This window comes from Malurus melanocephalus, unplaced genomic scaffold (genome assembly GCF_030028575.1).
Source record: "Malurus melanocephalus ecotype Western Australia unplaced genomic scaffold, MMel_1.1 scaffold_253, whole genome shotgun sequence".
NCBI lineage: Eukaryota > Metazoa > Chordata > Aves > Passeriformes > Maluridae > Malurus > Malurus melanocephalus.
The window spans coordinates 1,018,257-1,033,452 of record NW_026623485.1 but is presented as its reverse complement, the minus strand read 5'-3'; the positions used below and the strand labels follow the sequence as shown (position 1 = coordinate 1,033,452).

The 15,196-nt window shown below is 44.0% G+C and overlaps 1 protein-coding gene across 2 annotated transcripts; it reads right to left on the bottom strand.

Annotated features, from left to right (window-relative positions):
* Positions 1-953: 953 nt before the first annotated feature.
* CEP104 (centrosomal protein 104) lies at positions 954-15,151 on the bottom strand. Of its 2 annotated transcripts, XM_057375612.1 has the most exons (22): positions 15,092-15,151; positions 14,296-14,459; positions 13,606-13,779; positions 13,167-13,305; positions 12,494-12,559; positions 12,047-12,123; positions 11,737-11,905; positions 11,298-11,456; positions 10,461-10,691; positions 10,055-10,258; positions 9,381-9,548; positions 8,621-8,794; positions 8,236-8,412; positions 7,593-7,799; positions 7,018-7,131; positions 6,575-6,611; positions 6,415-6,496; positions 5,708-5,816; positions 5,295-5,433; positions 4,516-4,583; positions 4,172-4,262; positions 954-3,044 (listed from the first exon to the last, which is right to left on the bottom strand). In XM_057375612.1, exons 2-22 carry the CDS (start codon positions 14,406-14,408, stop codon positions 2,908-2,910), a joined length of 2,835 nt encoding a protein of 944 aa, XP_057231595.1. In that variant the 5' UTR covers positions 14,409-14,459; positions 15,092-15,151; the 3' UTR covers positions 954-2,907. The 2 variants fall into 2 exon arrangements, with proteins under 2 accessions (XP_057231595.1, XP_057231596.1); XM_057375613.1 differs by lacking the exon at positions 7,018-7,131.
* Between the last annotated feature and the right edge of the window lie 45 nt (positions 15,152-15,196).

Genomic DNA, 15,196 nt, shown 5'->3' with positions numbered 1-15,196 from the left:
ACAAGGGCAAAACACGGGACCGCATCGGCGCTGAGCGGCGCGGCTTGCCAGCGGTGCCGCACAGGTACAGGTACAGCTCACACAAATGCAGCTCACACAGGTACAGGTACAGCTCAGATTGGTACAGCTCACATTAGTACAGCTCACGTTGGTACAGCTCACACAGATACAGCTCACACTGATACAGCTCGCACAGATACAGCTCGCACAGATACAGCTCACACAGGTACAGTTCACACAGGTAGAGCACACTCAGGTACAGCAGAGACAGATGCAAGTCCAGCACACACAGGTACAGCTCACACAAGTAGGGCTCACACAGGTACAGGTACAGCTCACACAGGTACAGCTCACATAGGTACAGCACAGACAGATCCACGTCCAGCACACATTGGTACAGCTCATACAGCCACAGTTCACACAGGTACAGCACACACAGGTATAACTCACACAGGTACAGTACAGCACACTCAGGTACAGCACAGAGAGATTCCAAGTCCAGCACACGCTAGTACAGCTCACACAGGTACAGCACACACAGGGACAGACACAGCTCACACAGGTAGAGGTACAGAAGAGGTACAGCACACTCAGGTACAGCACAGACAGATCCAAATCCAGCACACACTGGTACAGCTCACACAGGTACAGCACACACAGGGACAGACACAGCTCACACAGGTAGAGGTACAGAACAGGTACAGCTCACTCAGGTACAGCACAGACAAATCCAAGTCTAGCACACACTGGTACAGCTCACACAGGTATAACTCACACAGGTACAGTACAGCACACTCAGGTACAGCACAGACAGATCCAAGTCCAGCACACGCTGGTACAGCTCACACAGGTAGGGCTTATACAGATACAGCACACACAGGTAGTCTCAGGTGCTGCAGGAGCCACGGCCTCATTCCCTCCTGTACCAATTCCCATTCTAACAGCTGGAAAATGCAGATGTACTCTCCAAAGTGGCTAAAGTAATTTATTAATTATGTGCAATAAAAAATAYGACATTTAACACAAGTGACTCCTTTTGATAAATATTTGATCCGCTCATCCAGACTTAGGAACATGTAATCGCTATAAATTGCTCTCTTGGGGTAGTGACACACCAAGAGGTCTTTTGGGATGAGCTCAGTTCCTGCATGCAGGGCCAAGGGCTGCTCTGGAATCATCTCTGCAGTGACACAGATGAAAACACCTCAGCTGACATTCAGGCACAGTTCACATGGACAGAGATCACACAGAAACCAGCCCTGAGCTCAGGACCACACACTTCCCTTGGTTTCATACTGAGCTCCCATCGTTGCCAAATCTAGGTCCCAGTCCAACACTTTGCAGACCTTCTTTCCATGCCCATATCTGCCCCTGTGCAATGGTTTTTCTCTGGAATATTTTGCTAAAGACTTGTTGGAACAACACCAGACCCCACGGTGTTATTTTCCCACTGCAGCAAACCCAGGTTGTTTACTAAAGACCCACCTTTAAACATGACATTGGTGGCACTACTCTGCTCCAAAAGCATCCTTTCAAACCCCAAAAATTGCCATTTTATCAGTTCTAAGTTATTTCCTTATTCTACCACAAAGTCATTTTCATCCTTACATCTCTATGCAAGATCAGTGGCTATTTTGAGATATTTACTATTTATTCAGCATATAGAATCAGGCTCTCAAATAGAAACCCATATCAGTAAAGGGAAAATAAAAATACCTATGTATTTGTTAATATTTATTATTTATATATATGTTCCTAATGTGTGTAATTATTGAGATAAGTATTTGGAAGAGTKAGAGAAACAATTTATACAAATATTTTTGAAATCCAAGCACAGTGATCTACCTGGAAAATCCAGAAACTGGTAGGCAGGCTGCAAGCAAACTAGAAAAACTGTATTATAAAATCAGCTYTGTATATACAAAACAATACCACAAATTCACTCCATGGGAGCAAAAACCCCCCAATTTCCCCTTATATTATTATGACCACTCATTCCCGTGCCCATGGTACCAATTCCATCCTGGAAAGCAACAGCCAGAATGTTACAGGTAGAAATGTGAAAATTGCTGTTTCAGTACAAATCTTCATGCCTCAGGTCTTAATAGACTTTGTCTCTCTGAAGCTGTTAAAAACATGTTCTGCAGTCTCTGGATTGTTGTTTTGATCAAGATCTAACTAGAAAAGCCCAGAATTTGAGCTGAAAGTGCACTAAAGCAGGCAAAAAGGTCTAAATTTACTCATTTAAGCTCTTCAAGGCCCAACCAAGACCATTTTTTAATTTCTGTAAGGGGCCATTTCTTGGGGATACAAATTTGGAGGGTTTAGTTTAACCCTCCTGCCAAGTGAGCTCATAAGGCACTTGAGAGAGGGAACAATGTCCTGTCACCTCCTACACAGTGGCACAACACAGGAAAATGTTCAACCAGCYCTTTGGCTTTTCCATCTGGTGCTAATTCCTGGGATTTAATAGCTTTTTGGGTACAGCCCTGCTGCCTTTAGAACCCTAAATSTGACATACACATAAGGCCAGGCTTCCCTCACATGTGGTTCCTGTTCCTTGAGCACCTCGGGGGACCCAGGGAAGAGACCTCTCTCCCCTGACATAATTAATGAGCTTGAACCCATCAAATGACAGACATGGCATTGGAAAGGAGAGCACAGTTATCTGTCAAAATAATGTTTGTGTCCCAGAACATTTGGTATTTCCAACATGAGCATTCCTAGAAGTAAAGCCCAGTGCTGCAGTGACAGCAATGCCAAGGGACAGCCCTGGGGATCACACCAGGAACTGCTGGAGGCTAAAAACAGCCACAGAAAAGGTGATACAAGTTACCCACAATCTTTAAATAGCTCTGAAAAGCCACGTGCCCAGTTATTAAGACAAAGGAAGAAATGCTTGTTCTGTCATTGCTTTGAGTATGTTTTGCCACTGCTTTTATTTGGGCTCCCTCGGGCTCGGACCCTGCTTCCTCCTATTGAAGTGGGTTGATATTTTGCTACTGAAGGACCTGGTCTCCTTAAATAKGGTCCACCTACTCTGCCTGTGGAGAGAAAAGAGAGATTGTTATTACAAGCACATYTAGTGAATTTAATCCATTGTTTTGATTCCCAAGATCTGTTAAATCTGAATGACTGAAGCAACCARAAGCTGGCAGGCACTGAGCCTGAGCATCTTCCACACCAGCAGTGGTCAGACTAAACAGTCAGGGTTCCTTTCCTATCCCTAGGAGATAGTTCTGGAATCAGAGCTTATCCAGGCAGGATTTAAACTCCTTCTGTTTCCAAATTTTAACAGCAGCAAACTGACAATTGACTGGCATCTCATCAGAAAGTACAAACAGCAAAGCTGAGGACAGAACTGTGGATCCAGGTTAAGACTGGAAACTGCTGAGTTTAACCTCTATGATTCATTTAGTTCAGCTGGAATGGGCAATTCCACAGTTATTCCCACAAACTTGGAATAGTGACATGTAGATATGAGCAAAGCCCAGATCAAATAAAGAAAGTGAACTCTGAACATGCAGCAACTAAAGAATTCTGAAGAGTTTGAAGGAGCAAAAGTTTGGATGTTACTAGCCAAGAGTTCTAGTGCTGCAGGCAGTTTAACTTCTGAGTTCTGGAAATAAAAGGATTTTCCATGTGCTTCATAAAGACAACTGTTAAAAAAAAMCACCACCTGACATCAGCATCAATGTCTCTTTAGTGGTGAAAAAGCTGCACTATGATGAATTCTGTCTAGTTCCTGGATCTGGACTGGAAAGGAAAAGCAGTGCACAGCACTCACTGTTCAGTTCACCCTGTAATTAGGATCAGATTAGCACCCTGTGATTGGACACTAAAAGCTAAATCAGGCTCTGGTTCCCTGTGTCAGCGTTCAGGAGCTTTCCAGAACACTGTTCAGATGATTGTTCTATTCATGGTCATCCTGTTCTGCAGAGAAAAACCCTGAACTGATTAATTTATCAAATCTGCTGGTTTTCCCCATGATTTTTATTGCACGATTTTAGGGATTTACTCCCCAAGCACACTGCTCCACCACAAGAACTATCATTCAGCTCACACAGMTGCAACCCATGATTTGCACAGCTCTTGGTGATGAAACACTTTCCTTAAGCAAARGTAACACAGTAAAAAGCATTAATGTTATTATCACTAACTAGTATCTTACCAGGGTGCAACARAATGGTTTTATTCATGGGGGATGTCCTCCGTTGGTTCATTTTACAGCCATCTCTGTCCATCAGGTGAAGTCTCCAGGCCTGAAGTCAATTATAAAAAAGTGATAGCACAACTCCAGCAAAATTAGCCAATGTCACATGGGGAAAATGRTAATTGTGTACAGACTTTATATCAACAGCACATTAATCTGCTTTTCAAAGTATAAGCACCTTACTTTGCTTCGTACGTCTGTGAAATAGAAATTAATACCTCCACTATTTTAATATATCTTGAAAGGTCAATCACGTTAAAAAACCCAAAACAACATCAGTCCAACACAGATGGCAGCCTCACCTCCTCTCCAGGGGGAAAGTTCTCATGGCACAAAGGACAATGGTTGGCCACATTTTCTGGTTTGGCAGCTGAAATAATTTGAAAAATAACATAAGCATAAGAGAGGCTAACTTCAGACACAAGAAGAGAATTTGCATAGCAAATAGCACAAAACTACCCCATGATTAACACAGTTCCTGCCCCATTATCATTAACAGCTCCCAAAGAAGTCCTGTGTTTAATCATCTTCATCAAAACAAGATCAAAAGGAATCACAGAATCCAAAATGGCCTGGATTGGATGGGACCTTAGAGATCATCCAGTTCTCCCTTGTCCTGTCACTCCAGGCCCTTGTAAACATTCTCTCTCCACCTTTCTTGTAGTCCCTTTAGGCACTGGAAGGCCACAATTAGGGTACCCCAAAGCCTTTTCATCTCCAGGCTGAACAATCCCARTTCTCTCAGCCTTTCCCCATAAGGAGAGGTGACCCATCCCTCTGATCAACCTGGCATCTCCTCCGGACTCATTCCAGCAGATCCATGTCCTTTCTGTTGGGATAGTGCTTAATTCCAACAGGGTTATGGTAGATACTTTCCAGTCTTTCCACTCATCCTCCTCACACACTGGGAAACTCAGGCATTTATCCCAAATCCATTCCCTCCTGAGGGTTTACTTAGATCCCTAAAACCATTTTCACTTAGATCCCTAAGTCTGAAACACCAGCAGCCTGACTTGCCAAAGAACCCTGGTGTTTGAAAACCTGAACCCAATGTTCCACCTTCTTGTCCAGAGCTACTCACGATTGCAAATCTTGCTCTTGGTGTGTCTGGGCAGCTCGTCCCTGGGCACGGCCTCTCTGCAGCGTGGGCACTTCACAAAGCTGTCCCTTTTGTCACAGTCAGACAGCAGGTGGTCTGTCAGGCCAGCAATCTCCAACATCTGCAACACAGCCAGGAAGGTTTGTGCTGAGCCCAAAGGAATAGAATTTAAAAACCCATCAGTTTAGCCTCACCTTCCAAAACAACAAAGGTAAAATTCAATTTTAGTCCATTTATTAATTCATTTTCTAATGAGGCTCTTTTTCAAGAGCACTACCCAAATCACACAGGTGTGTTCAGAATTCACCTGCCTGAGTGTTAAATATCTCACAGTGCCTCTAAATCAGAATAACAACAGTCAATGTCTTTAGTAGCCCTGTGAAGCTCAGTCTGACCTGTTTGCAGTGCTCACATCGGGTTAACATGGGGCAGTACTTCCAGTAATGCAGATCCAACCCATCCTCTGTGAAGGACGTGCTCCTTTCACCACAAAAAATACACAAGCTGGGAAAAAATACAAACATCAGTGACATCAGTGACAAATGGATAAGCCCTGCTCCTTCTGTTCCAAGCTCTTCTGAAAAACAGCCAATATCTTGAAGACTTCCTTTTCCCTATGCAGTGCTGACCTGAGGATGGGGCAGATACTAGGAACAACTTATGGTAAATGAAACTATAGAGTGCTTTTTCGTATTAAAAAGATTAATTCCACAGAAGTTCTGAGAGCAGCTTGCCAAAACTAGTTTTCCTGGATTCAGAATTTCCAAGGGCTTCCTCTAAACCCTCCCCCTACAATACCCAGGAAAGCCACACTATGTTTATCCCTTAATTCACACTGACAGCTGAACATTAAACTGGCTATTTCTTATCCCACAAGCAAATACTCAGACAAAAAAGCACGAAGTCACACTATCCAAGAACTTTTTTAAAGAAGCACGTAGGATTGCCTGGTGATAATTCCAAATCTGTTAGAAGAGATTTCAGTCTTTATTGTTTCACTGCTGAAGGTATTAGCTTTGATCTTCTGGCAAAACATTATTACTGTTATGAGCTCACAGGTGACACCAAGTGCTTAAGGTGATTAGAGGCTCATCTCACTTACTTATCCAGGTAATTTGTAACAGACAGAACTTCCTCCTGGACCTTCCCTGCTGCAGCCTGGGGGCCTTCGTACGTCTGGTAACCTGTAAGGAGAGAACTATTAAACCAAGATCACATTTTAATTCATCTATGTTTCTTAACTCTTACTTGAAATTACCTACCTTGGCTCTCTGTCCTCAGAATATCAGATTCTTTCTCCTATTAAACATAGAAATTGAAGTCAGAAATTTGCCCTCCAGGGAGAAAGGGAACACACTATATTCTGATTTCTGTCTGGAATTTAAAATTTAGAARCAGAGCCAATGCACTACAATGTTTGTGCTTCTGGTTCTAGGGCAAATCTCTTTATTAAGGTATTCTTTCATATTATGAAGGTGCTATTACATTGTCATTTTATATTATAATAAAGAATCCAGATTTTACACTATCTTAGGAAAAACAACACCCTAGATTTAAAGTTGGACTGCTGAAGAGGAAAGGCACCCAGCATATGTCTGGAGTTTCTCTCTCTTTTCAATGAGACAACACCAATGTTCCATTATCTAAGTCCATGATATTTGAGGAACAAAGGATAAAAAAAATCTTAAAATCAAAACATCCTCACCTCTTCAACTTCAACCTCTGCTTKTAACTCCTTTAAAGCTACTAGCTGGCGTTTTAGAGCTTCCTTTATTTCTTCCTTTGTCTGTTTCTCTGCTTCTTCTGTCACTGTTTTTTTCTGTGCCGGGCAAGAAATACTGTTTATGGGGGAATCATCCCTCATTTACAAGAGATTGCAAAATACAACAGCACAGAATCTCATAGCTGATGCAGGATAGGAAATCTGCTTGGTTAAATGATGAGTGTGATATAGTGACACCTCCCTCCTCCCAAATTCTTCTGTTCTGAAAGGAGCACACAACACARCCTTTGGGTTTACTGTTCCCTAGGRCTGACAGCAGAAAGKAGMATTTGTGCATTTTCCAWACTGCTTATGCACTGTTTCAGCAGYTCCATTCTGTATTCCTKGTTGGCTTTATTCCCAAGGGAATACACTGAGCCTTCTACTCTAAGGAACATTAACCACACACCTGAATACATTCTGCTACCTACACAGCATCCAACCCCACCACAGAATCAGGATCCTACTCAGCCACATGTCTGAGGTGGCCCTGTATGCTCTACCCTCTCATTACATACCCTCATGTCTGTTTCAGAGAATTTCCCATCAATTTTGGCAAACCCATCGAAGAGTGTTTTGTAGCGGACGGTTTTGCGGACACTGGCATCATCTGGAGGGAGATATTCCAGMACAGCTGCCCTGTGCTCCCGGTACATGGCAAAGATGATCCGCAGCACCACCTCACGTACTTCGTGAGCCCTGTGCTCCAGGGCTCCTGTGGCAAACTGGAAATATTTATAAAAAATGATGTCTCTTTTCTCGCATTTTTAAGGATTCGTTTATTAGTCCAAGACTCTCCTGCAGCAGGAGGAATCTTCCTAGAAGACAGGTTTTTGCAAACATTTTTTCACCCATGGATTCTTTTTCTCCCATATTGATATCTTGCTTCATAGAATCCCAGACTGGTTWGGGTTGAAAGGGACCTTATAACTCATTTCATTCCACCCCCTACCATGGGCAGGGACACTCCCTACCAGACCAGGTTGCTGCAAGCCTTGTCCAACCTGGTCTAAATTTACCAGCACTGTTGACTGGATACATCTCCTCAGAAATTCTCCAAGAACTCCAAACTAGGAGTTTGAAATTTTGAAACTCCAGCCAGGCAATCTCCAAGAAAACCATCAGAAAAACCTCCATGTGCTGAAAACCTCAACCTTTTACCTTCATGACATTGTTAATGGTAAACCCAGAGTTTTCAGTCCCCATGGCTGTCAAGAGAGATTCCACCAATTCCACGTGACTCATTGCCAGGTGTGTTGGGGAGTTTGGTTTTAATGTTTTAACCAGATGGACTGGAATGATCTGGAGATGTTTCACTTCAGGCCACAGTGCCATTTCCTAGAAACACACAGAGTCAGAAGCAGGAAAAGATGAATGAGGACAAKCACCTGTCTCTGCAAAGCAGAGTTTTCTCATTTCTGTAGGTCACAAGAATGTAAGAGTCAAACTGCAGCAGCAGCAGCTATCCCCAGACTGTCCCTTACAACAAGGGTAACAACAGACAAAAAAAACACCACACCATTCTCTATTAGAAGGGAACACCCACCTGGATGAAGGTCAAAGCCAGAATACGAAGACGGGATGAAGAGTCTCCTGTTCTAGAAAGCAAATGTGGCARAGTTTTTTCCACACAATGAGAAGTTTCCAGCTTCCCTAGTTTGTGTTTTTGTATGTAGTGGGTAATGATCATTTTTAGAAGTTTCAGGGAAGCCTGAAAAACCTAAGTYAGAAAGAAAAAGGAAACCATTGAGCAAAAATAACACAGAACCCCCTGTTTTCAGACAATATAGTAAAATCTATTCTTAATCCGGAATTACAGTAACACCTTTAACAGAAGCTACTTCAGACAACTCTCTTCCAGAAAAACCTGTTGCCAGGACTTAGGTGAAAGGCTTCAGAAATTGTTTTATGAATAGCAACAACTCAGTTTTCTTATTTTCTTCTTATTTAAGGCTTTTTGATACCCAAGTGTCCTTTAGCTAAGTGAAGTCCCTTGAGTGGAAACTAGAAGTTACTTCACTGCTGTGTTTCAGCTTTAACAAAGAAGAAAAAGGTTCAACCTCACTGCACATTTACTGCATCAGCAGATATTCCTCAAGCTCATGGCTCAGCCCAGGGCAATATTCTCCACCTGTTCAATGCCAAGCATTGCCCAGATGTTTTGGGAATTTAGAGGGGTTTTGTTCTGGTTTTGGACTTACTCAACAGTAGATTGATAAACTATTTGTTCAAAGTATCCAAACCCCATGGATCTGCAATTTTGGCTGCTAGTTCTTTACTGGAGCATCAAACTTATCCCAACTTACTGAAGACACAGTGTCTTTGGCAGCCCTCTTCACCAGGAAAATAGCAGCCCTCAGCATGTTCCTTAAATCCTCCTTTGGAGTGTCCACTGGCACTTCCATCAGCTTCTGGTACACAGCCACTAATGCATCCTCTCGATACGACCAAGTTTTGGAATATGCTCCTGAAACCTGAGCACAGAACAAATTCATCTCTTAAAGGATCCCTACAGATACACATTCAAGATTTACATAGAGAACCAGCCTCAAAATAACAGAAGAACTGAGGTGTGAACTAGGTTTCCCCACAGAAACCTGGCTTTATTAAAAGCACCTATTTTGAAATGCGCTGACTGAAATGGGATTAACAGGTCAGGCTCAGGGAGCCCTTCCAGGCAGGGTGAGGGTTTCTCTCCCTGCAAAAAACAGGGGCATGTTATGGGTATTCTGGGTTCATACCATAAAGCAGGCTGCTGCATCCTGCCTGTTTACCAGCACATCAAGTAATCAATCATCAAAGCTACAGATTTGTATAATTGCTGAAAACATGCACACCTAGAGTCAAAGTCAAACTTTAAACTCAGCTCTAAATGGCAGCTGTGAACGCATAAAAATCCTCTCAAACTCAACTCAACACAGAGCACAACAATCCACAGGYTTGTTTCACTGGGGTTTGGGTTTGTTTTACTGATTTTTACCAAAGTCTCTCCAAAAACTTCCACAACAGGGCTGGCCTCCCTCAGTGCATTCTCCGTGAGTGGTTCAGGCTCCCCAGTACTGCCAGTCCTCGAAGCATCACCCACATCCTCTTCAGTCACCTCTGGCTCAAGGTAGGCAACAGCTTCATCCACCTGCTTGCAGATGGCTGGGAGAGGCCTCTCGTCATAAGGTAAAAATTCAGCCTAGCACAAGAGATACAATTTGTTGTTCTGGAAATTATTTAATGATTTCATCATTTATTGGATTCACGTCAATGCAATTTTCTCACCTCGAAGCAGCATCACTCCCCAGTTAAGTATGAGAGTAACCCCCCTGTCTGGAAGGTTGGACACCAGATYGTGTGCTCTGACAGATTTCTGCAGTAACAGAGGGAAGATTACTCACATTTTCCTTGGAAAATGCTTCCTTGGAGGTTGTGGGCTGAATCCGAGGAGAAAGAGGGGACTTGTGAGGAACAACAGACTCAGCAGAAGTGGAATCCACTGATTGCTCTTCCAGCAGAAGCTCTGCCTTCCGGGGCTCTCCTTGGGGTGGGTTTGTTGGCTCAGGAACAGAGCTCTGGGGGCTCTCAGTGCCACTCACAGATCCCAAAGGCAACTCCACTGGTTTTCGGATCTGAGAAATGGAGGGAGATTTTTACAGCAAGGCTCAAAATGTGCTAAAATCAGTCAGAACAGCTACAGCTCTGGCTGTCAACAGGCTTCTGGGGATTTCAAGTAAATATTAAACCTGGCTCACAGGTGTGTCATCATTCCYACTGAAGGAGGCWTTATRAAACAGTCAGAAAATAATTCTGTGTGGGTGCATGTATKGAGAGATTATAAAACTTCCTGTTCYGAGAACATTACATAAWTCTATGTATATAAAAAAATCACATGGATTCTGTATGGGTGGCCTTGATACCAGCCTAAGCCTCCTCTACCCCTCCAAAATATGAGAAAGTACCTTATTCATCTGCACCAGGTAGCCTTAAAATTATGCAAAACATTCAGGATTTTAGTCATTTGCTTGAGACCTCAACAGTTAAATATGATTTATGGAGAACTAAGCCTGGCCATAAAACATCACATGAGAGTCTTTGGTTGGAGAAACCCACAGCCCAAAAAGAAAACTGAAAATCTTTAGTAAATCTCACAATGTCCATTAAGCTGTGAATTAAGTTTGGTTGCTYTGCTATTTGTATTTAGAACACCCTCCTGAGCTTGGAGTAACAGCACCCACCAGCAGCTGTGCATCCAGGAGGTCGTGGAGCTCCAGCTGTTGGTAMACCTTCATCCTGTACTCATCCATTTGCTCCTTCTTTTTCTTGGCAAGGTCATAATCCTCCTTCTCTACTGCGTAGCGCTTCTCCACCTCGTACCGGCCGAGTCTCTCCCCCACCTAGAATTGGGACAAATCACCTCAGAATCATCTTACTGTACATTTCTTGGAATCACTTTCCAGTACATTTCTTGGAATCACCTTCCTTTACATTTCTTGGAATCACCTTACTGTATTTGTTTCACTACTTTCAGCCAAATTACTCAATCACACTATCTGATTTTACAGTGAATATTTGGGAAGTATATCAGAAATCATTATGATTCCTCATGAACTGCAGGACCTTGATGAGTGACTGGAGCACTACTCTACTTAGGAGCCAAAGATCTTTCAACAATACCTTCTGCAAGTCTGCAATGGCCTGTTTGAGCTTCTTGGCGTGGTCGTAGCACTCGTGACGTACAGCTTCCCTCTTCTTCTCATCCAGTCTCCGGATTATCTGAGCCACTTCTGGGTCCTGGTACATGTCAAAGGCCAAATCGTCCAGAGGTGAAATAGAGTCACGTTTCCTGAAGGCATAAAATTGATAAAATAATCCATAATGAGACAGGCTTCTCTTTTCACTAGCAGGGAATCAACAAAACAGAGATCAACAACTACTTYACACTGAGTAGAGGCCTTGCCAGGGTATATGCAAAGAACATCCTTACCCRAGGTAAGTTCCATCTAAGGCAGGATCATCCGATTTAATTCCCAAGTAGTGATCTATCAGCTTCTCTCTGGAAGGCTTTRGAAAGGAGAAAAAAAAAATCTTCATGCACATTTACCAACATCAGGTGTGTGTTCAAGACAGAATTCTGACTTTCCCCAACTAACATCAGTTCTGCAACGAAGAGCATTTATGTTTTGGGGCACATGGAAACAAGAGAATCTGGAGAGGCTGAAAATGAAAATGCCCCAGCTGATTATATTTTAAGTTTTGTATTCCCATATTAGGCTCAACTTTCTTGCTTTTAGAAAACTCTAAAAATAAATTAACGCAATGCAGCTCTGCTATAGCACRGAACTGGCAGATGAAAGGTACATCCCATTACTCCAGGAACCTGTACTTGAAGAAATGGAGCTACAGCAAAAGGACAGGGATGCTTTGCACTTACATTGCTTATGCTGTCATCATCATAGTCTGCTGGATCCCCAATGATGTTCACAGCTACYAGGGCAACCTGCAGAGATTCACAGAAAATGGAAAGGTGTAAGCTCATCCTTTTTTCTTGGAATAAAAAACAGGGCCTGTGGTCAGCAGGGTGGTATGGAAGCAGAGAAAAGCACTGAGTGCTAAATGCACCTCCTGCTCCATTGAAAATGTATCACCAAACCTACAACCCCGCTGTGCAGTGACCTGCTGCTCCATTCCCCAGGCTGGGATGGAACCAAAATGAGTCCCTGCAGAACTGAGGCAGGATTTGTGTGGCAGGATTTGTGTGTCTGTAACATGGCAGTACCTTCACTTAATGCCACACCAGGTCCAAAACACTCAAAGAGTGGCTCTGTGACCCTAAAGCCATTCTCAGAGGGAATCCCTTGTCCTCAACAGAAATCCTGCTGTGCAGGCTAAGGCTCAGCACAACCAAGAGTGACAGAATGTGTCCTTGACTGGTTTGTTACAACTCATTTCTAACCTGTTATTTGTGTTTTGAGCTTTAAAACAAACTAAAATAAACACAGGAGCTTTCATTTTTTTTCTTCTAAAAATCAAGGGAGCAGATTTCAGTGCCTGCTCTTTACTATGGAAGTATCACTGAGGTCACCAGGTAAGGACCTTTAACTCACCTGCCCATACAAGTTGTATTTATTGGCATAATTTTGATGGAAAATCAGCTTCAGGTATTGACCAACTGCATCCATGTACACAGATTTCAACTCTCGAGCTTTGAAATCAGTCTTCTCATTGTCTGAGAGAGACACATAACTGGGAAGGAAAATATAACATGTGAGCAGAGGATACATCCAAGCACACAGGTGGGTTTTTGCTCCTCAGGTTAGAACATCAGTAGGGTTTAAAACTCCCTCATAACTGAGACAACGTGTGCTGTCACCTGGCAAGGCAATTCACCTGCACCTCCAGCTTTGTCACAGATTTACACAAGTCAAGGATCTCTCTGCTGCTCCTACAGCATGTCCACATCACACCCAACCCAGAGTGAATACTGTTTTCCTCCAAAGCTCTTGTGATTCAGACAATAAACTCATTCAGAATTTTCTGACTCACCCAAGTCTCTGAAACCTCTCCGACTGATACGGAGCAAAGTATTCAGGCAGACTATCACTGATGTAGAACTCAATTTTGCTTGCAATCATGTACTGGTGAGCAAGCAGCTGCAGCTTGCGGATCCGACACCTCTCTACCAACTGCAGGATGATTTCCTGGGGGTACTGACAGAGCCTGAAAGAGACAGTTTCTGAATTTAATCATCTTTTTAAAGAGGACTTCATTTCCAACTTGAGCAACGTTTAATTAAGGACCTTTGAAGATACTCATTTTAAGCCAACATTATAAATATTGTAAGAAGAACCCAAGGGTAAAGCAGAAACACTTTTCCCTTCCCTTTCCTGTGTGCGTGTGTTACGCTCAAGTGCCCCACACATTTAGAGGATGTGCTGAGACAAATAGATTTTTCATACTAAACCAAAGCAATTGCTAACTTCAAGATTGCCAAGAACAAAAATAGTTCTCATTTTCATTTTCCAGGACATTATTTAGATGCAATGTGATGCCTTTAGGTGTTAACCAAGGTGCTTTTTTCCCTACAGTGAGGATTCCATGGGATTAGAGTAAATTTTAACTTTCTAAGTTTGGCCTGGGATGTTGTAAACTACTGACCATGCATGGTACACGTCCCACTCATTTTAAAATTGGTGCTTCAGAACTCAGTGCTCCAAGACCATCCCCTCACAGTACCTGGGTGACCKCCACCCGTTCACTGTCGGTGCGTGAACCATCAGCTCCCGAGCGCTGAACCCATCCTCGTGTCCCGATGAACTGACCACGGTGAAACCGATCTTGTGTGGCATCCTGGGGAGTTGAGCTGGTCACAGACACGGCCTTCAAGCTTAAATTCATCACTGGAAGGATGATACAAAACCACTGAGATGCTACTGTCAAAGAATAGCGTCCTTTGGTCCTGTCGAGTCAGTAGATGATGAGTACAAATACGTATTTCCTTGCCAGTGAAGTCGGCACCACAAATKTTCTTAGGGTGCAGGTTTGATTAGTGCTGAGCAGAACAAAGATTTAGCTCACAAGCAGAGCAGTCTGCCAACAAATTAAACCTGCTAATCCAAGATGGAGCTTGAAACTAAGAGCTCCAAGCACACACAGGAGCAACCTGTGCCAAACCCATCCCTGTACCATGCTCTGTGTGCCATGGAGCCAGAAGAACGAAAAGCAAAGCACAAAGTCATTTGGAAAAAAACCACGCACACGCCGCAGCTACTGCTGGGGACACCAGACAAGCAGGGGGACCGGCGCTGCCCACCCCAGGCCGTGCCGGTGTTAAGGCACCGACACCGACACCGACACCGGCCCCATCCCTCCCTCCTCCCGCAGGCCCGGAGGGGTMACGGCCGCACCGCTCCGGGGGGGACAGCCAGCACGGGCAGCGGACAAAGCAGGCGGGGGCCTGGCGGGACCTCGGGGGGTCCCCGGGGCGGAGGGAGAGCGGAGCGCGGGGGGAAAGCTCCGGGCCGGGCCCCACCTGGCTCAGCGCGGCCCCATCGCCGCTCTCATGGCAACGCGGCCCCGCCGCGCAGGCGCGCCCGCCCCGCCGGTCCTGGAGCGCCTGCGCGGGGCGGCCCCGGCC